This window comes from Lycium ferocissimum, chromosome 2 (genome assembly GCF_029784015.1).
Source record: "Lycium ferocissimum isolate CSIRO_LF1 chromosome 2, AGI_CSIRO_Lferr_CH_V1, whole genome shotgun sequence".
NCBI lineage: Eukaryota > Viridiplantae > Streptophyta > Magnoliopsida > Solanales > Solanaceae > Lycium > Lycium ferocissimum.
Genome location: NC_081343.1, coordinates 62,256,370 through 62,278,822, shown reverse-complemented (window position 1 = coordinate 62,278,822; position 22,453 = coordinate 62,256,370). Strand labels below are relative to the sequence as shown.

At 34.3% G+C, this 22,453-nt stretch overlaps 2 protein-coding genes across 4 annotated transcripts; both read right to left on the bottom strand.

Annotated features, from left to right (window-relative positions):
- Positions 1-16: 16 nt before the first annotated feature.
- Positions 17-12,098, bottom strand: LOC132046627 (uncharacterized). Of its 3 annotated transcripts, XM_059437313.1 has the most exons (16): positions 11,915-12,093; positions 9,468-9,608; positions 8,233-8,324; positions 7,923-8,019; positions 5,928-5,971; positions 4,019-4,107; positions 3,544-3,635; positions 3,317-3,463; positions 2,927-3,074; positions 2,757-2,833; positions 1,916-1,987; positions 1,592-1,639; positions 1,371-1,498; positions 1,124-1,280; positions 796-1,006; positions 17-495 (listed from the first exon to the last, which is right to left on the bottom strand). In XM_059437313.1, the coding sequence occupies exons 1-16, from the start codon at positions 12,029-12,031 to the stop codon at positions 449-451; spliced, it is 1,707 nt and encodes a 568-aa protein (XP_059293296.1). In that variant the 5' UTR covers positions 12,032-12,093; the 3' UTR covers positions 17-448. The 3 variants fall into 3 exon arrangements, with proteins under 3 accessions (XP_059293296.1, XP_059293298.1, XP_059293297.1); XM_059437315.1 differs by lacking the exon at positions 8,233-8,324 and having other exon boundaries at positions 11,915-12,054; XM_059437314.1 differs by lacking the exon at positions 17-495 and having other exon boundaries at positions 816-1,006; positions 1,124-1,257; positions 11,915-12,098.
- Positions 12,099-14,117: 2,019 nt separating this feature from the next.
- Positions 14,118-19,341, bottom strand: LOC132046626 (tryptophan synthase beta chain 1). The gene is made up of 5 exons (XM_059437311.1): positions 18,983-19,341; positions 16,445-16,801; positions 14,976-15,418; positions 14,762-14,856; positions 14,118-14,437 (listed from the first exon to the last, which is right to left on the bottom strand). Exons 1-5 carry the CDS (start codon positions 19,295-19,297, stop codon positions 14,262-14,264), a joined length of 1,386 nt encoding a protein of 461 aa, XP_059293294.1. The 5' UTR covers positions 19,298-19,341; the 3' UTR covers positions 14,118-14,261.
- Between the last annotated feature and the right edge of the window lie 3,112 nt (positions 19,342-22,453).

The following is a 22,453-nucleotide window of genomic DNA, read 5'->3' as shown; positions in this document are numbered from 1 at the left end:
TCTCTCTGCACCTAAAAAAGAAAAAGGTATAGTATCGATGATAAGGCAGTTATCTGACACTACATGTGATAAGTAAAGCCAACCTACCCATGTAAGTAAGAAGGCATTCAATAACCAAAACCACACATGCAAACATGAGTTTATGTACATTTTCCTATTCTAATGCTCCAGCATAAAGCAAAACCATCCCTCAATCAAATAACAAAAAGCAAAGTGTGGACACAAATGGACTATTATACATCTTTTTATTTTGGTACATCAAGAAGACCAAATAAATTACTTATAATCTCTCATAAGAAACATGGCTTAAATCAGAAAGGAGAAGAAACTCCATTTCTTAACGGCACCTCCCAGATTATCAAATCTTCTTTGCTCAAACACATTGTTCTCTGTTTTCTGTACTCAACCGGAATATGTAATGAAATCGCAAGCAATTCCTGACGATACACTATCTTCCAGGAAGAACATCCCTAAGTGAGAAATCATGGGGCGGACCTGCGTATCATGTTTTCTACATCATCAATAACGATTCAAGTTTGCTTCATTGAAAAATCAAAGTTTAAGTAATATTAAGTTAGCTCAATTGGCAAAGGTTGAGGAACTTGTATCTTAGATCACAAGTTCGTGTCTTGCGCCAATTGAACTAAATCCAATATAAAAGTGGAGAAGAGTAGAGGAGCAGGCCTATCATCCCTGAGTTCCGAAGGCAGCGGTTGGCCCAAAAGAGTTGGCTCCGTACGGATTCTCGGTCATCCCAAAAGAAATGAAGAAAAAAAGAAGTTACGCTCAGCTTACCTTCTTGTTCACCTAAAAGGTAAAATGGAAGGTGAGAAACCATTTTAGTTCCCCCTTCACTCCAATTCACAGTGCCAGGTTTCTGCGTCCCTTTACTTGAAGATTCACAAGGGCCCAAGACAGACAAACATATAGCAGGTTCATTCATCAGACCCAAATAATCACGTGCACGCTTCCACACCCTTGCATCTGAGATTCGCGAACGTGCAACCTGTCAACCAGATTGACCAAATTAAGCTTAAAATCCAAAATCTCAGACATTTTACCACCATGATCAAACTGCTGCCATGAAAGCCTATTTTTCTTGAAGGTGATAGCTTACGCTAACCTTTGTCAAGGATACACGGGCCCTGGGTAACAGTTCGCGGTGATACGTGGCAAGCTTTGCAATGGCAGTCACCACAAAACATAATAGCCTTGATTGTGATGATTTTCTGAATTTTGCAGAATCGGACCCAAGAGCTGATTCACGCAGACCCAGACGGCTTATCAGCAAAAGGAAAACATGAACAATCAGTAAAGAGTGGCATCTTAAAATGAATCTCTGATGTTCGCAAAGCAGTCGATCAGTCTACCTTGACGAAAGGTTTTCGTACAGAAGCAATTCCAAGCTCTCGAAGAGTTCACGAGCAGCATCTTTGTGGGCTTCACCACCACCTCCATACTCCCCAATTGCCCAGCATAATTGTAATGCCAATTCAGTCTGGAGAACAGTTTATCTTTTGTCAATTTTTTCGGGTTAAATGAGATAGAGACTATATGCCTTATTGTGACTTGGGAAAGACAGACTAATCACCTTTGTCGGACTATCATAAGCTTCTCCAAGTCTGTCCACTATAGGCTTCTGCACAAATATAAGGTTGGCTAAGTACATGAAATCGAGGAAAAAGGGAAAGTAAAAAGGAAAGAAAGGGGATCACGGGTCTTATGATTCATTGAGAAGAAATTAAATATATAAATTAAATATATAAGTTATGAGATGAGATATGGAAAAATAGAAGACACAGAAGATGCTCTGGTCATGCAGGAATGCACTTAATTACAATTCTAACCACTCTCGATCTTGAATTACTATAAAAGATTAAAGATGAGGATTTGCGAGGTGTAATTAAGACAATACCTTCAGAAGTGCAATGAAATTGGGAGCTCGACTAAAGGCAGCAAGCATGAGCTCTAAGATCCTCTTTTGCACCTACAAATATGTGTAGGAATTTATCACTAATTCAAGTACACTCAAACAGTAAAAATGACCAATACGATACTGTGCAAAAGTGACATCCACTCAAAGGGCCCCAGCATTAGGAGAAGGATCCTTCTATAAGAGATGAAACGTAACTATCCCGTTCAAAAATGCTCCTTTCTTCCTGTCTTTCTTTGCTTAACTTTTTCTTTTGTATCAGTGAAAGTCTCCTCTTTCTAAAACTCTACAAACAAGGTCAGAATTATATATTCATAATTAGACACCATGGTTCGTTGCATGGATATATTTTATTTTATTTTTTATTTTTTTTCTAAATTACATAGTGGGTAGGGGAAGGGGAAATGGGGGAGGGGATTACAACGTGGGGATTCGAACCCTCACCAACAAGGTGAAAGTTCAGGTAGTCAACCAACTGAGCTACTAGATCCCTACTTTGCATGGATATATTCAGTTTTGAGTATAAACTTCAATTCCTTGGAATAATTCTTAGACAAAAAAGCAAACTTCATTTTTAAAATCATGAGAAGGCCTGAAAAGAAGAAGCAGGGCAATCTGCTCCACTGAAAGGAGCCACTCGTACCTCTGCTCTACAGAAAGGGAACACTAATCCAAGCACCTTTAAAACTATATAGCAATAACAAAATGCTAATGGTAATGTATAGAGCTAGCATAAGGGATTTCTCCAATAGAATATTGCCTCATCAACATGAAAATACATTTGAGAAGGCAATCTTCAATTTATCTAGATGAACTTAGATACCTCGTACAAGAATAATTTTTCTGGAAATAGATTGGAATATCTTGCCATAAGTAGGGGAACCAGAGCACATAGAAGAGCTGCAACAGAAACGTAATGAATCAAATACTTCGGAAAGCTGTATCCTCGTTATTAAAAGAAAATCCTCTCGTGCATAAAATGGATGAACTTACAGTCATCAACTTCCCGGATTGCTATAGCAGTATATATATCAAGCAGTCGAGGTGTCATTCTCAGTGCTTGTTTCAGCCTATCAGACATAGGCGCACTAACTGCTGCTTGTAAAGTCGCAGTTACAGCAGGAGAAGCCCAATGGCGTTCCTAAAGATCAAGATTGCCATGAAAGATTCAAATCAGAAAAACTTGGTAAGAGAACCAACTATAGGATGATCTAGTAGATGATATCATCAAAAGGAGCATGGATTGACATTTTGGAACTGAGACATAGTTATTTGCACTTTTTCTAGCTAAATAAAACTAGTGTTTTTACTCTGAAGTCTAATCTCTTTTACAGCATGCAAACCTGCAGCAATCTAGAGTTTACGACATAGAAAAGACCATACAGCTAGACCATCATTCTCATCCTTGAGAAGCTCAAGAAAGAATGGATCAGCTACTGCAATTGTGGAGCTATCCTCTGATTCAGAGTCCGCTCCTCCATCTCCTATGGTTGATCCAGTATATGCTTCATCCATGAGCGCTAACAACATCTGATACCAAGAGGAATCTCCTCAATCATCCAAAATACGGAAAATTCAGTAATCTATAATTCAGAAAAGTAAATAATAACCTCTGGAGCTGTACTCTTCTGTATCGAAGCTATGCCACTGCCAACCAGTGATCCTGAACTCTTCTCCACCCTTTCCAGTGCCACAACCAAAACTGGCAAAGATGAAGAAAATGTCTTATACTCGCATAAAAAGAGGAACAACTAGAATGCATCACTAATGGATCTTTCTGGAAAATTGATAGAACAACAGCTTAAAGTACAAAAGTAAATTTTGTTTTTTGGTCAAATATCACTTTGCAAGATAAAACATAAGTCTTTTTGGAACGATTCAAAGAGTAAAATCAGAAGCCATTGCCAATGAGCCAAGGATGATGCCTTCTAGGGAGGGAGTGGGGCCACTTATTAAGGTAAGTAAAAGTGTATAACAGCGATTGTTGTTCAGTTCATAAAAGTCATATACAACCCTGATCTTATTGTTTTACTTTTTTCTCCTTTGGAGTTAGGATGAGCAAGAAAGACATAAAGTAACACTCACTAGGCAAGTCAACGATCGATGGAAGTTGTGGAAGAAATGACCCCTGGGAAATCAAAGCCGGACATATTCTATGAAATGCTTTTTCCAATCTGCATCGATGATCAAAAGTATTTGTTAAGTGCAGTTTCGTAAACATGAAGAGAATTAAGTCTATCATACTGTAAAAGATTAAGTACTCCATACAGCAAATTCTGTTAGCCACTGGACTAAACAACAAAATGAAATAATTGAGGAGAAACTAGCTAGAAAAGGCACTATACATTATCCTCTCCACCTCCAGCCTTCCTCTTTGACAGTTGATTAACTTCCAAATTATTTATCCCAGCATAACATAAGTACACCAAATAGTCCAAAAATATGAGACATCAAATGTTGCAAAGTGCCCATTCATCATATGGCTTAGCGTGCCGGAGGTCTCACTAGGGTCAATTTCTATAGCTGAAGAACACACATGAGAATTCAAGTAAAACTCCTGCAATCATGGAGATGTCGCCTACATCCATGATGGCAAATCAAATTTGGGAGAATCCGGTTAACTACATAATTCTACAAATAAGAGAAAACATGGACACCAAATTTTAGGTTGCACTATGGAGTCATACTGAAGTCCAACATGACAATGGTCCTGGACATGTGGTTGACACTTTCCTATACCTCTATATTTTTCTAAAAGATTCAGACAATTCTCACTAAACTCACACTTGTATCATTCTTTTGGACACTGACCACTGTTCTGAACTATTGTTTCTTTCTTTAGGGAATAGGGCACAAGTTGGATCTATGAAAAAAGAAAATTTGACACTTCTTAGGGTTTACAATTATTTCAATCACTTTTATAGGACCAAGTTGCATATCAGAAAAGAAGAGGAGAAGACTTCTGCATTAGATTTAGACATCTAGTCGTCTTAATAATGTTTTCCAGAGCACTTCTAAGTATGTTAGCACTTCCTATGCTTCATTGTAGTTTTTCACGACGTGAATATATTGTTTGTGATGTCAGAACCTATGAGTTCGATGGAGTTCTCCTTCATATGGTGAGCTAACAGTAATTAACGTTATTTGATGGATTAAATTCTTGCTGCGTCCCCCTTCTTTTCAGAGTTTTTCTGGCTTCTGCATCCAAAAGGACCAAAACAAAGATAGTGTTCTTGATCGAGTTAGTATCTGATCCTCCTCCAAAATAGGACAAGAGGCAAGTGATGCAGTGTTCTAAATTTAAGAAACTCAAGAAGCTAAGAAGTCTTTGGTCTTGTAGCTGTAACACCAACTCTTGAAGGATGATACTACTATTAATTTTATTATAACTGAGAAATCCGGCTGGGGCCAACTGTTAAGACTAACCGCAGCCCTCGAAACTCAGGGATAATGAGCCCGCCCCTCTACCTTCTCCATAATTTGTGCATGGCGCAAAGCTCGAACCTGTGACCTTAAGTCATAAGTCCCTCAACCTTTGCCACTTGAACTGAGCCCTGGGGCCAAAAACTTAGGAAGTGAAAAGGAACTTTTTAGTCCCTTCATGGGCATTGCCATCACAGTTATAAATAAAGAGCCCTATACATGCATGTGCAAGAACAAGCAACAGGTTAATGGATCACTCCATGTAAAACAGAGCAGCAACCAATCTGTTCTATATTATTAAAATGACAAATCTTGGATTCATATAGTGCAATAACGGAAATCTATTTCAGCACAATTTTTAAAAGAAAAGACAAAAAGAAGCTGAAAAGAATAAGGATATTGGGCCAAGTTATTTTCTCTCCATTTCAAAGTCAAGTTTGATTCTCCATTATAAGATACAGAGCAATGAAATAAAAGAAACAAAATAGTAACATAATCTATCCATTCATTGGCACAATTCTAAAGAATTCCACATCCTTTATATAAAAAATGAGATGACAATCAGACTTACTTCTCCCCATTCCATGCAAATAGCTTGAGCAATAACGGGAAAAACTGCAATGTCGTGAGAGATCAGATGACAGCACTTGCATGCTTCTAAGTGGATATAAACACCCAAACGAAAATATAGACAAAATGACCAGCATATTCCATTCTTACAGAAATCTGAGTATATGCTTAAAAGGTGCACATTATGCTTGATTTCAAATGATTATAGAATTCAATCAATTACATCTTAATCCCAAATTAGTTGGAGCCAGCTATATCCATCCTTGTATCCAAGGCGCTCTACTTAGGTCATAATTCATTCAAATAATTTTTTTTTATTTTTATTTTTTATTTTTTGATAAGGATAATTCATTCAAATGATTATAGAGATCTAAATCCAAAATCATTTCACCTGTAGCAGTATGTTGAGAAAATGACAAAAATGGTCCCTTATTTTTTGGGGTAGGTTCAAAATGGTCCTTAAATATAATCTTGAGCAGATTTGGTCCTTTAAGTTTGTCAAAAGTGAGTAGTTTTGGTCTCCGTCAGATGTTTAACAAACTATGCTTGTTAGATTTCGGGGAAATATAATAGAAAAATGGATTTAACATGAAGTCATATTTGGAGGTGTAGTTTTTGCTATTTTTCGTCAATTTTTGGAGTCCGGTGCAGCTTTATGAGGTACAATTTCTGCTTTTTTTCTTTCTATTTCTGGTGTTTGGTACAGTTTTTTGTGTTTCGGTTTCTAGGATTTGACGGGACTTTCGTAGTGTTTCTAGTTAAATCTTTTCTTTCATAGTTCCCATTAAATCTAATAGTCAGAGTTTGTTAAATTATCTAATGAAGAGTACAAGTGCTCACTTCCAGCAAACTTCGAGGATCAAAACTGCATGGATTCATATTTTAAAGACCATTTTGAACCTACCCCAATACATGAGGGACCATTTTTGTTAATAGCGTTGACGGTTTTTTGGACTTTGTTAGCTCCATGGTACTAGTATAGCTTTAATGTAATGGAGACTAACATTTTTTTTGGCTTCAAAAGCCCTCTGGCTTTTGCTTCTGTACTATGGCACCTTCCAGTTGCCCTATATCAATGACAACATCTTACTTCATCAAAAAAAAATGAGGGACCATTTTTGTTATTTTCTCGTACTATGTCTGAGGCATTGTAACGGTTACACTGCCTTAAGATTACTTAAGGAAAGGATCCAGGTTCACTACATTGGTGCAATTTAAAGCCCTTCTGTTCTGGGAAAATGTTCTATGTTTCAAAAAAAAAAAAATTGGGCTTCCTGGACAAGGAAGAATCGAAAACATTTCATAGGTACCAAAACTTTTTCTGTAAACATCTTTTTGTGAGTAAATTCTATGGAAAGATCTAGACTAAAATTAGAAACAAGATCTAGTCTAAAATTAGAAAGAGTTTGCACTACACGACCGCAGCTAAGAGAAGAATCAATACTAGGTTAACTTATGATGAAACAGAAGGCTAACATGTGCATATTAGACAGATAAAGGTGTACAGTAAAGGCCAGCATGATACGCAGGACTCTTACGAATTTGCATGTTTAGAAATATTACATATATCAATTTTTTAGATGAGTAGCATATATCATTTTTTTTAGATGAGTAGCATATATATCATATTTGCTAGACTATTCAATAGTGTTAGCAGACTCAATCTATCATCAGGTTACAACAATATGACTTATACAATCAGGGTAAAGAAATGTGTTAAAGCTACAGATGTTTTAGATTCTTTTAGATCAGTACTAACTACAGAAATAAAGGAGAGGGGAGAGGAGATTTACTTCACCTGCACTGTGTCAATACAAAAGAAATTACAGTACCACATGAAGGTATCAAATTTGCACTCTTTATTTCTTTTGGCCATCAAAGATCAAATTTGCATTCTTTAAAAGATGCTATTCCACTCTTTGTTACAATTGATGTCTTGAGCATTATACTCCCAGAAATTGGAGTTACTTATCAGCAACGTAACTTGAATACGCACCTGGGGCAGCAAAGTAGGAAACGAACTTGAAAATTTTTTCTTGTTTGCATTCAGAAAGTCAAGGGTTGCTTCTGCAACAATAGGGTCTGCAAACTCACTGCAGTAAGCATTAGGAATTGCTCAACAAATCCACGAAGTAGAATGATTTAGTTACTCTATGTCTGGTAAAATAAAACTATATCAACCTAACTACATCAAAAGAGGAACTTCTAATTGGATACTTATAACATACTACCACGTTTATGAAAGGTTCAGCTCAAATGAATATCATCGAACTTTTAACAAAGAAAAGGAATGACATTCTCCCTACCGGCTCAAGCATGATTTAAAAAAAGTCCGTAAATTAGGATCAGCATCATGCAGGACCACATCTCCAAAGTCAAGAAAAAACTGGAGTATAGCCTATATAACAACGAAAAAAGACATCTTTAGCATTAATATATACCTTGTCCCTTAAAAGAAAAAAGAAAAAACATAATAGTGGAAATAACTAATGAGTGTTTACTTTGGAACAATACAGCCATAAAGTGGCCCGAAATTAATCATTTATCAGAATATGAGGTAATTTTAAAGCAATCGACGTGACTTCCGCAAAACAGTGTAGAAGAAGCACTTTCACATAAAAAAAGTTCACTATAGACAGTTCATAAATTCTCTTTCACATATTACTATGCACTTTATGTCCAACCAAAGGTTTATGTCCAAGTGTGCAAATGTAGGTATATGGACATACATGTATACATGAGTGCCTGTTGAGTGCACTACATATTCTCCTTCAACACTGATAAAGGTAGTGCACAAGATGTTAAAATCTAACTGAAATAGTTCCACCAGCCAAGACTCAGATTCCAGAACCTTTTCAGAATTATCTGAGAAGGCTGTCTTTTTCCTCCGAGGTAGCTCGTGACACAGTTATCTCTTTAGATAATAGCAGCACTAGTCCTTTTTAATCTCTCTCATTGTCTTGCTATTGTCAGCTCCACCGGAATTATGCATAATTAGCTCTCTCTTTCCGGCAAACTAAATTATTTGATTTAAACAAGCAGTAAAAAAGGAGAAATTGTACATTCTTATAGAAATTAGCATCTGATAATTGGTAAATCAAAAAATTTCAAAGTTCTAACAATTTCAACTGAAATAGTTCTACCGGCCAAGATTCAGATTCCAGAACTTTCTCAGAAGTCAGAACTATCTGAAAAGACTGTTTTTTTTTCCTCTGAGGTTGCTTGCGAACAGTTATCCCATTAGATAATAATAAGTAACAACGCTAGTCCTTTTTAATCTCTCATCGTCTTGCTCATAGTGAGCTACACCGAAATTATGCATAATTAGCTGTCTCTTTCTGGCAAACCAAACTATTGATTTAAACAAGCAGTCAAAAAGGAGAAATTTGACCTTCTACCTGCAGAAATAGGTATCTGATGATCGACATATTAAAAGATTTGGAAAGTTCTAACAATTTCAGCTTATTACTGTGCAAAGTGCAATTAAAAGTTCAGTTTAAAATAGCACACAGCATAAAAGTAAAAGCACGGAAAAGAGTACCAAAAGAAGAAGACCATTCGAGGTTTGAGACTGCGTAATTGAAGAAACACATCGCTGAAATATCCTATTCAGATGAGGATAAACCCTAGCAATCAAATCTTCTGATTTCTCACTTCTACATAAATCGCAAAGACTTTTGACCTGAAAATGACAAACACAATCAATAATCAACTGCTATACACCTCAAGTCCAAATGAGTTAATAATATCGGCTAAAATCATCTATATCAACAATCTTCTGATTTCTCGTGATTTTAAAGCAACACTTATAAAACTAGAAAACTTTTGCTTTTTACTTTAATTAAGTTTAGCTCATTAGATTCAGTAATATACTAATTCACATAATATCTTGAATGATTGAGAGGAAGAAAAAGTTATCTCACAATCCCTTGAAAAATCTGTTTTTTGGTCCAACTAGTAGTAATTTATACTAGGTTCCACATTCTAACTTTCTTCTACATAAATCACAAAGATGTTTGACCTGAAAATGACAACACAATCAACAATCAACTGCTCACCTCAACTCGAAGTAAGTTATTATCGGATTAACAATATCATCTATATCAACAAACTTCTAATTTCTCACTTCTACACAAATCACAAACTCAATTCGAAATGAGCTAATGTTTGCTATATAAATCATCTATATCAACAATCTTCTCATTTATCAATTATACATAAATCACAAAGACTTTTGAACTGAAAATGAACAACACAATCAACAACATCAACTGCTCCACCCCAGTTCAAAATTAGATAATATTGGCCAGTATATAACCATCTATATCAATAATCACAAAGAACTTTGACCTGAGAATGAACTACACAATCAACAATCAACTGCTACACCTCAATGAGTTAATATGGGCTATATAAGTCAAATATATCAACACTCTTCTGATTTCTCACCTACCTAAATCACTTTTAACCTAAAAATAAACAACACAATCAACAATCAACTGCTATACACCCCAATTCCAAATGAGTTAATAATATTGGCTATATAAATCATATATATCCACAATCTTCTGATTTCTCACCTACATAAATCACTTTTAACCTAAAAATAAACAACACAATCAACTGCTATACACCCCAATTCCAAATGAGTTAATAATATTGGCTATATAAATCATATATATCCACAATCTTCTGATTTCTCATTTCTACATAAATCACAAGAAATGACAAACACAATCAACAAAATCAAAGTGCTATACACCTCAATTCCAAATTAGTTCATAATAACTATATAAATCATCTACATCAACTACTACTACAACAACAACAACAACGTCTGTATCCATCTACATCAACTGCTGCACCTCAATTCAAAATTAGTTACTATTAGCTATATAAATCATCTACATCAATTGAACAATGTGCACGACTCTCTGCGTGTTTGTGTGTGGAAAGAGAAAAAACTGACCTGAAAATGAACAACACAATCAACTGCTACACCTCAGTTCAAAATTAGTTAATATTATTTTCCTCTTTTTTTTTTTTTTTTTTGATAAGGTAATTAGTTAATATTTTATCTATATAAATCATAAACATTAATTGAACAGTTCAACTACTACACCTCAATTCCAAATGAGTAAATATTAGCTATATAAATAATCTTCTAATTTCTCACCTCTACATTGTGACCTGAAAAAAAAATCAACAATTCAACTGGTACACCTCACTTTAACTCTAAATGAGTTAATAATATTAACAATATATATATATCACATATATCAAAAATCTTCTAATTTCTCAAAATCTTCTGATTTCTCAGTTCTACATAAATCAACTTTAACCTAAAAATGAACACAATCAACTGCTACGCCTTAATATTGGATATATAAATCATCTATATCAACATTTCTTTTGATTTCTCACTTTTATATATAAATCACAGAGACTTTTTGACCTGAAAATGACAACATAAGCAGCAATTCAACTATTTTACTCGTCAATTCCAAATGAGTTAATATTAGCTATATAAATAATCTTCTAATTTCTCACTTCTACATTGTGACCTGAAAAAAAAATCAACAATTCAACTGGTACACCTCACTTTAACTCTAAATGAGTTAATAATATTAACAATATATATATATATCACATATATCAAAATCTTCTAATTTTCAAAATCTTCTGATTTCTCAGTTCTACATAAATCAACTTTAACCTAAAAATGAACACAATCAACTGCTACGGCTTAATATTGGATATATAAATCATCTATATCAACATTTCTTTTGATTTCTCACTTTTATATATAAATCACAGAGACTTTTTGACCTGAAAATGACAACACAAGCAACAATTCAACTATTTTACTCGTCAATTTCAAAATTAATTAATATTAGCTATATGAATCCTCTATATCAATTGAACAATGTGAACTAGTGTGTGTGTGTGTGTGTGTGTGTGTAGAGCAAGAGAGAAGAAAAAACTGACGGAATTGAGGAGAGAAGGATCGGAAGCAAGGTCGTTGGCGAAATTGGAGTCTCTAGCACTCGAAGATAAACATCTTATATGATAATCGAACTCTTTGTATTTCTCTTCTCCCCCCATTTTATCCAAGCAGCAACGTCAATGGCTCAACTTGCTATCGTTTTCCAGATTAATGTCCTCGTGTTCACCTCTTTTTTTTCCTCCTCTACCTGAAATGTTATTTTGTACTCGCCGTCCATTTTTCCTTGTTCAATATTTTAAAAATAGATTTTCAACTTTTATTTTCATTTTACTCATAATATTAATTATTTATTTTAAATTTAATAAAAATATACATCAATTAATATAAATAGATTGGTAAATTATGTATTTTATTTATTATTTTTTAATAAGTGTATGTAAAGTTAAAAGTGAATAAGTACAAGTCAACGGATGGAGTACTTGCTCCCTCTACCATAAATAAGTGTAATCAGTTTGACCGTGCATAATGTTTAAAAAAAAAAAAAAAATTTGTATTCCTAAATTAAGAATAAGATTAAAGTTTTAAAATATGCTTTCAATCTTGTTATATTAACTTATCACGTGAATGTTTCAATTATTAACTTATTAAATATAGAATGAGGGGCTATTTTTGAAAAATCAAATACTCTCTCCGTCCCATATTATTTGATCACATTACTAAAAATATATATCCTAATTACTTATTCATTTACAAAATCAAGATAAAATTAATTAAATCTTTTCCATCTTACCCTTAATATTAAATATTCTTGAAATTAGTCAATATTGATTAGGATGTATTTATTAGAGAGAGATAGGAGTAAGGTAATAAAATATATATTTTATTTATAATTTCTTAAGAGGCGTGTAAAAGGGAAAATTGGGAAAGTGGGTAGGGTAGCGGTCTGCAAAAAACCCGCGCGGGGGTCGGAAAAAAATTTGGACCACAAGCGTCGTAATAACCGTGACACGCATCGGACGGAGGGACGGAGGGAATAACTTTTTGGAAATAATATTTTGACCGAATATGGGGTTTAAGAAAAAAAATCACAACCGAAACTTGTGTTTAAAATGAGTCGTAGATCTTTTTGTAGCTATAAATCATTCCGATCATTTTATTAAGAGTAACATGGAAGTTTGAAATTAAACTTGTAACTGAGTATCTAAAGATTGTCTATCTTTTTTCTTTTTTTTTAAGTGTCACATAAATTGAAACAGGAAGTAAATAAAAGACAAACGAAAGATGAAAGAACCTTAGATGAAAATCGAACTCTTTGTATTTGTCTTCTCCAGCCATTTATCGAAGTCGCATTAATGGCTGAATTTGCTAATACTGCTGCTGTTTTCCGGATTAATGTCTCTGTTGTTCACCTCTTAATTGTTCGTTCTTTTTCTACCTGAAATAAAGCGTTTGGGAATAACTTTGGAAATTAGCGAATCGTCAACAAAACAAAAAAATGAAAAATTATGGAAGTAAAAGAAATGATGAAAATAATTAAAACCAATTTATATGAAAGTAATATCTTGTAAAAGTAATATTGCATTATTTAATAAAAGGGTAGTTCGGTGAGCTTCTATCCAGAATTTAAATTTGACGAGTTCAACTTTTCAAAAAATTTATCATTAAACTTATTATACTTTCGAAATTGCAAGTTAAACATTTAATATTTCCGGAACTTATAATGATTGCTCACTATATGTTGCATTTCATGTAAAATATATTAGATTCGATTGAACCCGTTTTATTTTGGTACTTTAGTGTTCCATGCTAACTTTTATTTCACACTCATGGGTTCTTCTCGCTTTAGTGTTCCATGGTAACTTCTATTTCACTCTTGTGGATTATTTTCACCCGTCTTTCACGATCACTTTGCTATCAATCATCCACAAAGTTTTTTACCCCACGCTACTATGCTATCAGTCATCCACGAATATTTTTGCAAGGTATATTTAGCCTTGCAAGATGGTCCTTGCTAATTCACTCAAAATTTACCATGAAATTTTCGGGCACAACTGTTGTACGAACAAGAGTTTCTTCAACTTGTGTACAACAGCAGATATTAAAAACTCCGCATGTGTGAGCTTATTCATATTCCAAGCCCGAAGAAAAGAAGAGGGTTACACGGAAATTCATCGCAGTTAAGTTTTTCTCATGTAATCAAAAGAAACGACCACCAAGGATTTTGAACCATCAGTTAACAAAAACTTTCTTCAAGAAAAATCTTTATTCATGAGAACGGCATTTCGTCAAGAAAAATATTTATTCATCAGAAGAAAGGCATTTTACTAATACAACAAACATGTTTCACTCAGTTTCCTAAAGTACAAAATGAATCCAAAAGGGATTCAATCAAAACTTCAAATACTTAATAGCTGTCTGAACATCTTTATCTCCTCTACCACTGCAGTTAAGCACCACCTTAGTCCCATTGGGTAGAGTTGGACACAACTTCTCCAAGTAAGCCAGAGCATGAGATGTTTCGAGCGCAGGAATAATGCCCTCTAACCGAGATAATCGCTTGAAGGCTGCAAACAAAAATCAGCGCAGCACGAGAACATTAGTGAAACTTAGAATGTTGTACGAAGATGTAATGATGAAAGCTAAAACCTATGTTGCTTGGACTCCTAAAAAAATATTATCGGGTGTGTGTTGGATCCTCAACTATGTATTTCTGGAAGATCCGGCACGGGTGCTGCAACATTTTGGAGGGTCCAAACAACATAGGATAAAACCAAGTGCAAGCCGTTTTGTGTTATTTTGAATTAATTCTCAGATAAACAACAAAAAAAGAGTGAGTTCAAATGGAACCAAGATTAGAATCAGGAACTAGTAGAGAAGTCAACAGTCACCTTCTAAAGCCTCCTCATCAGTAATGCTATAATACTCTGCTCGTCCCAAGTCTTTCAAAAAGCTGTGCTCTGGCCCAACTCCAGGGTAATCCAATCTAGTAATGCCATAAGGAAGAGAAGAAAAGAAAAAATGAAAATGGACCGTTAAGTAGATGTAAAGACCTCTATAGAACGGCTTGCTCAAACTTTCACCACCAAGAAAAGAAGTTATTACCCAGCACTGATGGAATGGGGCTCAACTATCTGTCCATCTTCATCTTGCAGCAGATAGCTCATAGCTCCGTGCAGTACTCCAACCTCTCCCATTGTCAGAGTTGCAGCATGTTTTCCACTGTCTATACCAAAACCAGCAGCCTCTACACCAATCAACCTGACATCTTTATCATCAACAAACTCATGAAACAGTCCAATAGCATTTGAGCCTCCACCAACACAAGCAACAAGCACGTCTGGTTTCCCACCCCATTTTTCCAATGCTTGTTTCCTTGTTTCTTTGCCAATCACTGCATGAAACTCTCTTACCATCATGGGGTACGGATGAGGTCCGGCAACAGATCCAAGTATGTAATGAGTTGTTTCGACATTTGTAACCCAATCCCTTATAGCCTCTGAAGTGGCATCCTTGAGCGTAGCAGTCCCAGAGTGGACTCCTCTAACCTGCATGTAAATTATGGAAAATGAAGTCAAGAAATGCTAGCAACTCAAGGAAAAACTGGTTCAAACTATTTTTGATCAAATTATAAAACTAGTCCTTATTAAATAGAGAATCCACGGTTAGCAATTTGACTTGCGGCAAAGAGGAAGAAAACTAAGCCAAAAGTAACCATCTAATAAAATACTTTGTTCAATTTTGTTAATACTATGTAATTGTATGTCCTTTAGATGAGTCACAGTTAACACACTTCGGATTTGGTCTTTTAGACGGTGAAATCAAGAAAACTGTGATGGCTTCCACCGGTGTTGCAGAACACAATTTGCAGGTAAACTTCTTACTCGCATTTGCATCCATCAAGGCTCATTCATGGATTTTAAAGGTAACTCCATCTCCTTATCTATTTAGATATATCCTCCTGATAGCTCTACATCAAACTCAGAATTAATCATTACTAATTCCTGCCATTAACAGTATTAGGGACTTAAAACTTTTGGTCACTGAAACTATGGACTGCATTTACCACGGAATGTTACCATTCTCAGAGAACTCCAATAAGCATCGGATACAACGAAAAACTTACTCCCCTCGTACCGAACTGACTTTCCTAGTTCAATACCGTTATTAACTAGAAGTTGTAAAATTGAATTATTATATATTCGTTGGAAGATGTGAGGCCCTTCCTTTTCTTAAGAAAATAGAAGAAAGTAGTTTTTGAAAGAGCAAATAACATCCCTTCTAGTTTTTTCCCCCTTCTTTTCTAGTAGAATATGTTTGAAACATATTTTTATGAGAAAAATGAACATTATTGTGGGACAGACTAAAAAAGAAAAGTTGCCACACATCTGCAGAGTGAAAATGCATCTTAGTGGACATAAAGAAGTTATCAGACAAGTTAAATGGCAAATTAATGAAAGGCACACTGGTGAATTCCATGGAACAGCAAAGTCAGTCACTAAATTCTTTGCATAATGATCTCTATTAAGTAAGCTAGGAACAACCACAACTCATAATGAACGAACGAAACCAACCTCAGCTCCAAGAAGCTTCATTCTGAAGACATTTAGTGCTTGTCTCTCCATATCTTGAGCACCCATATAGATAATACATTCCAAACCAAAGCGAGCACAAACAGTAGCGGTGGCAACACCATGCTGACCTGCCCCTGTCTCAGCAATGATGCGTTTCTTGCCCAAGCGCTTGGCAAGCAAAGCTTGGGCAACAGCATTATTGATTTTGTGGGCACCAGTGTGGTTAAGATCTTCCCTTTTCAGGTAGATCAGAGGCCCTTTGCCATCTGGACGCTTGTAGTGCTCAGTAAGTCGTTCTGCAAAATAAAGAGGGCTCTCTCTGCCTACATAATCTTTCAATATTCCATGTAGCTCTTTCTGCAGACAGCAAAAATCAGTTAAAAAAGTTACAGGCTTTAAGTGGGACATCACAAGCCTTCACAATGAATGGGATTTGAAAATGAACAAAAGAGAGTTGTTAACAAAAAGAAAAGATCATGGCTAAAATTTCTTTTCCAGAAGATTTGAACTGTGCTAAAAAATCCAACAAACGTTTCACTCATGTAATTTGATAACCTCTGTTATCAAATTACAGAAGTTCAGGCAACAAAACTATTAAGAAAGGAAATAGCATTTGCTAGTTGAATACTCAACCTTATTTGGGTCCACATATCCAGGAGGTAGAAAGACACTGATTTTTTGGAAATGGTAAGCTTTTATTCATAAACAGCACTAAGAATGTGCTAGATTATCTGATTACGTACATTATGCCAAAAGTGTGAAGACAAAAGTATAGCCCTATGTTAAATCTATTAAGGATTCTAGGAGCTACAAAGAGACATATTTTACATCACCGGCTTCCTTTGCAAATCAAGGTTGATGACTCGATGAACTAATAGTTTAAGAGGAGTATACGGCACCCACTGCACAGTTACCGGTCCTGATACTGAGTACAAGCCTTTGTGCCATGGTAAAGTTCCTCCTTTTGCGATTTTAGGTTTGTGTTCAAGGTGTGAAAGCAGCTTCTTTGCAAAAAATGCAAGGGAAATGTTGCTTATGGTTTTCGCCTACTCTCCCCCTCTATCCTAAGCTAGTTAAGGAACCTCTATCCACGAAAAAGGTTAGAAGATCACACGATACAGCACTAAATCCTGAAAATTGTTGCTAATTATATCTCTTTTTCAATTCGACTAGCATATCCATGATAGAATGCAGGTTATTGCAGGGTCAAAGTTTAATTAAAAAAAAATAGCAACCAAAGAAATGAAATCAAATATCATGAATCAACATCATACTACATATTATCCATTCTACTCTATTCGGACCCATTTCATTTCAATACTACTAAACAAATTGTCTCTTAAAGCAACTGATATCAAATCACCGATTCGAAAACTTATCAACCCGGAAAATTAAAACAAAACAAAAAACTCAAGAACCTGGAAAATCCACATTTCAATACTACTAAACAATTTGTCTTGTAAAGTAAATCAAATCAAATCAAATCATCATTTTGAAATACTTAGGTGCCGTTTGGCCATAAAAATTATTCACTTTTTTTTGGAATTTTTTTTCACTTTTGGGCGTTTGGCCATAAATATTCCAAATACAACTTGAAGTTGTATTCCGGAACACCAAAAACTCAAAAAACTTGTTTTTCAAAAAAAAAAATCACTTTTTTTTTTGACTACATTTCACCAAAAACTACAATTTCAAAACTACGGGGTGCACAACTCCAACTCCAACTCCAACTTCAAAAATTCCAAAAAAAGTGAATTTATTTTTTTGGATCTAAAGGGAGCACCCCAAGGCTCGGAACGCCTTGCTAAGCAAATTAAAAAAAAAAAAAATCTAAAAAATCATCCGCGAGAACCTGAAAATCCACATTTCAATACTACTAAACAGTTTGATTTGTAAATCAAACAAAATCAAATCATCAATTTAAAATATTTTTAAAAAAAAAATCATCCGCGAGAACCTGAAAATCCACAATTCAATCCTACTAAACAGTTTGATTTGTAAATCAAACAAAATCAAATCATCAATTTAAAATATTTTAAAAAAAAAAAAATCATCCGCGAGAACCTGAAAATCCACAATTCAATACTACTAAACAGATTGTCTTCTAAAACAAACAAAATCAAATCATCAATTTGAACATTTCTGCAAATTATATAAAAAAAAAAAAAAAAAAAAAAAAAAAAAAAAAAAGTTCATTTGCGAAAACCTGAAAATCCACATTTCAATACAGGAATACTATCTATCCGAACATTATAGCATCAAAACAGTACAGTACATTATACTATTATGACACATTATGAAACTATATATATAATAACCATCCAAACAAGTACTAAACAATTTGTCTTTTAAAAGAAAATGAAATCAAATCATCAATTTGAACATTTGTGCAAATTAAAACAATGAGCCTGAAAATGCACATTTCAATACTACTAAATAATTTGTCTTCTAAATCAAACCATCAATTTGAAATTTTAAGCAAATAAAAAACCAAAAAAAAAAAAAAAAAAAAAAAACTAAAATTTCATTTACGAGTACCTGAAAAGCTCCATCTGTAGCGAGTGCTTTAAACGCGGTTTCAAGTTCATCAAGCGCGTGCATTAGGGTTTCTGGTACATATTTCCCGCCAAATTTACCGAACCGGCCAAACGCATCGGGTCGTTGAAGAACCGCCGGTTCAGCCGCCATTGATTGTTTTTCTGTAAGAACACAAGCAATGGAAAGAGGATTCTTTGAGGGGTAAAGTGTAATTTTGTTGAATTTGAGGGGTGGATTTTGGGATTTAGGGAAGTTGGAGGATGAGGAAGAAGAGAGGCGGCAATGTTTGGGAGAAATGGTGGAGGAGAAGGCCATGTTTGGATGAAGAGCTTTAAGAAAACAGAAAAGATGAATTGCTCTTTTTGTCTTATGGAAAGTTTAAATAGGGGAAGTTTGTGAAACGTGGCTGAATTTCCTTTTCAGGAAAAAATATATTCTTACCAAACAGCAATCACATCCAACGAGTCTAACTTGTCTCAATTTATGTGGTACCAAACTTCTCAATTTTAATTATGTATTTAGATAAAGAATATACAAAAAATTGGATGAAATTTACATATTTATAAACTAGATAAAATGTACTATAAATCACCACAATTGATAATTTAAAATATTTTTAAGGCCATATGAAAAATTATTTGTAAAAAATTCGTTTAAATCTTTAAATTCAAAAAATGCCACATAAATTAAGACGGAAGAAGTATTTAAGATGTTTAATCTAGTTATTGGGGTCTTGCCATTTGATTTACACATTTATTCTGCTTATATTTGTTGGGTGTCTTTGTTTATCTTATTTATCTATAGTAGTTAATGCTCCTTTCTTTCAGACCGTTTTCCATGACTTTCTCGCTTTTGTTATTCGCTATTTTCATATTGTTTTCGGTATCTTGCTTATCTCACGTTTTGTCTTGTTTTCTTGTTTTTCTCTTTTCCTCTCTTGGTAGGAAGTCTTTCGGAAAGCAACCGCCTACGCTTTCAACGGGGGTTAGGTCATAACGTGCTTCCTCTCAGATACCATGGTGAGATTATACTGGGCTTCTTGTTGTTGTTGTTGTAATCTAGTTATTGGGGTCGTTTGATAGCTTGTTAGTATTATACATGTATTAATAATACTGGAATTGATTATGAGAGATCCATGTATTATTTTACGTAGGGATTAGTGAGTAGGATTTAATTTTTAGTAGTACCTCATAATTTTTACATGTAGTGCTATTAGTTATGCAGGTTCTAAATTATAAACACCGTATTAATTTTTATATATAAATAACCAGCTACCAAACCGGTTGAGCCGCCATTGATTGTTTTTCTGTAAGGACACAAGCAATGGAAAGAGGATTCTTTGAGGGGTAAAGTGTAATTTTGTTGAATTTGAGGGGTGGATTTTGAGATTTAGGGAAGTTGGAGGATGAGGAGGAAGAGAGGCGGCAATTTTTGGGAGAAATGGTGGAGGAGAAGGCCATGTTTGGATGAAGTTTTAAAAACAAAAAAGCTGAATTGTTCTGTTTGTCTTTTGGAAAGCTCAACAATATATATATATGGATGAATGAAAGTTTAATAAATAGGGGTGGTAGTAGTGACACGGTGGAGTGTTGTGAAACGTGGCTATTTTGCCTTTCAGAAAAATATTCATTCAGGCTCGTTTGGTTTGCGGATAAAATTATGCCCGATATTATAGTCTCGGAATTATAATTTCTAAACTAACTAGAATAAAATAATTTCAAATTTAATGGGATCAGATGGGGCCGTCAAATAAATGCATTATAAATTTAATTTCAACTTTAATCTTGGAATATTCACCTTATTCCGCGTACCAAACGATCTTTTAAACTTTTAGGGGTCATTTGGTAGTTGGTTATAGAGCTATGCAAGTATTAGTAAAACAGAGATTAGTTATGAGGAAATCTATCCATTATTTAGTGCTTATGCATGGATTAGTTATTATACCTTATATATGTATCAGTTATGCGGGTTTTTTAAATTGCAAACCAAACAACATATTAATTTTATACATAAATAACTAGTTACCAAACGACCCTTAGATTTGCTTGTAGTTAAAAGTTAGTGTAATTAAGATAAGATGGGCTAAATCTGATTAGTAAGATATCTTGAAATTTTAATATGAGCAGTATCTTTATTTCTGTAAGGGCACAAGTAATGGAAGGAGGAAGTTTTGAGGAAGAGGGGCAATGTGTAATTTTGTTGAATTTGAGGGGTGGATTTTGGGATTTAGGGGTAGTCAGAGGAGAAGGCCATGTTTGGATGGAGAGTTTTAAAAACAGAAAAGATGATTTGTTCTTTTTGTCTTTTGGAAAGTTTAAATAGGGGAAGTTTGTGAAACGTGGCTGATTCTGCTTTTCAGAAAAAATATACTCTGACCGAACAAGCAAACACATCCAGTGCCAGGTAGACCTTTAAGATGTCTAGGCCTCATTTGTTTACACTACTAGATGTTTGAATCTGAATGGCTTAAATATTAAGTCATTAAATACATTTATTTATATTAAGATCTAAATATTTATTTGATCTGAATAGGTCTTAATTTTTAACTAACAATTTATTTGGATGGTTGTTAACTATTATATTGTATTATTAGTTTAAATACAATATTTGGTTTGATTGTTAAATTTTTTTTGTATCGTATCCTGAATTCCATGTTAGGTAACAATGAAAAGTCTTATTTTATGTAACGAGTCTGGTGTAATAGAATCATTACCACATGTTACTCTAAATTAACACAGCTAACCATCTAAAGTATTCAAAAGAGTTTGAAAAATCATACACAATGAACCTTCTCAAAAATGAAAGGGATTAAATATTATATAAGCAAAGGTGGTGAGTAGTATTCTTCACCAGTGCTGGTAGTTAGCAATTTAAGTCGATGGTGAAGGTGGTCGATTATGGAAGCTAACAATTGAGATAGAAGTCATTGGAAGTGGTAGCGATCAGTGTTTTAAAAGGCAGGGACACGAGACAAGGCGTTTCACACAGTACGGGGCGAGCTGTAAGCCCCCGAGACACGGGGCATAAGTTTCATGGATCAGCGTGACGTATATTTCATGTATCTTCAATTTTATAATTTTATTACTAAAAAATAAGTAAAAGTAAAATTTTCATTAAAATTCTACAAATAAATCACCAATAATATTAAAAAATTATTATAATTATTATTCGAGAAAGGTAACAACACGAAAATGATAATAACCTAGATAATCATTAAATGAAATCTTCATTCACTTCACCATCAATCCCCTGATCGACTAGTTTTTTCCACCCTCAACTAATATTTGCACTCATTTTTATTTATATATTCGAAGGAGAAGGGCAAAAAGTGTAAGAGCAATGACCAAAAATGAATAAAGTTGCTTCATGAACATAGTGCTATGAATTCTCTATCCTATCAATATCAGACACACTCATCTAAAAAAACTATTTATGCCAGTGTTATTTTCTATGAAAATTGCTTTATTTATT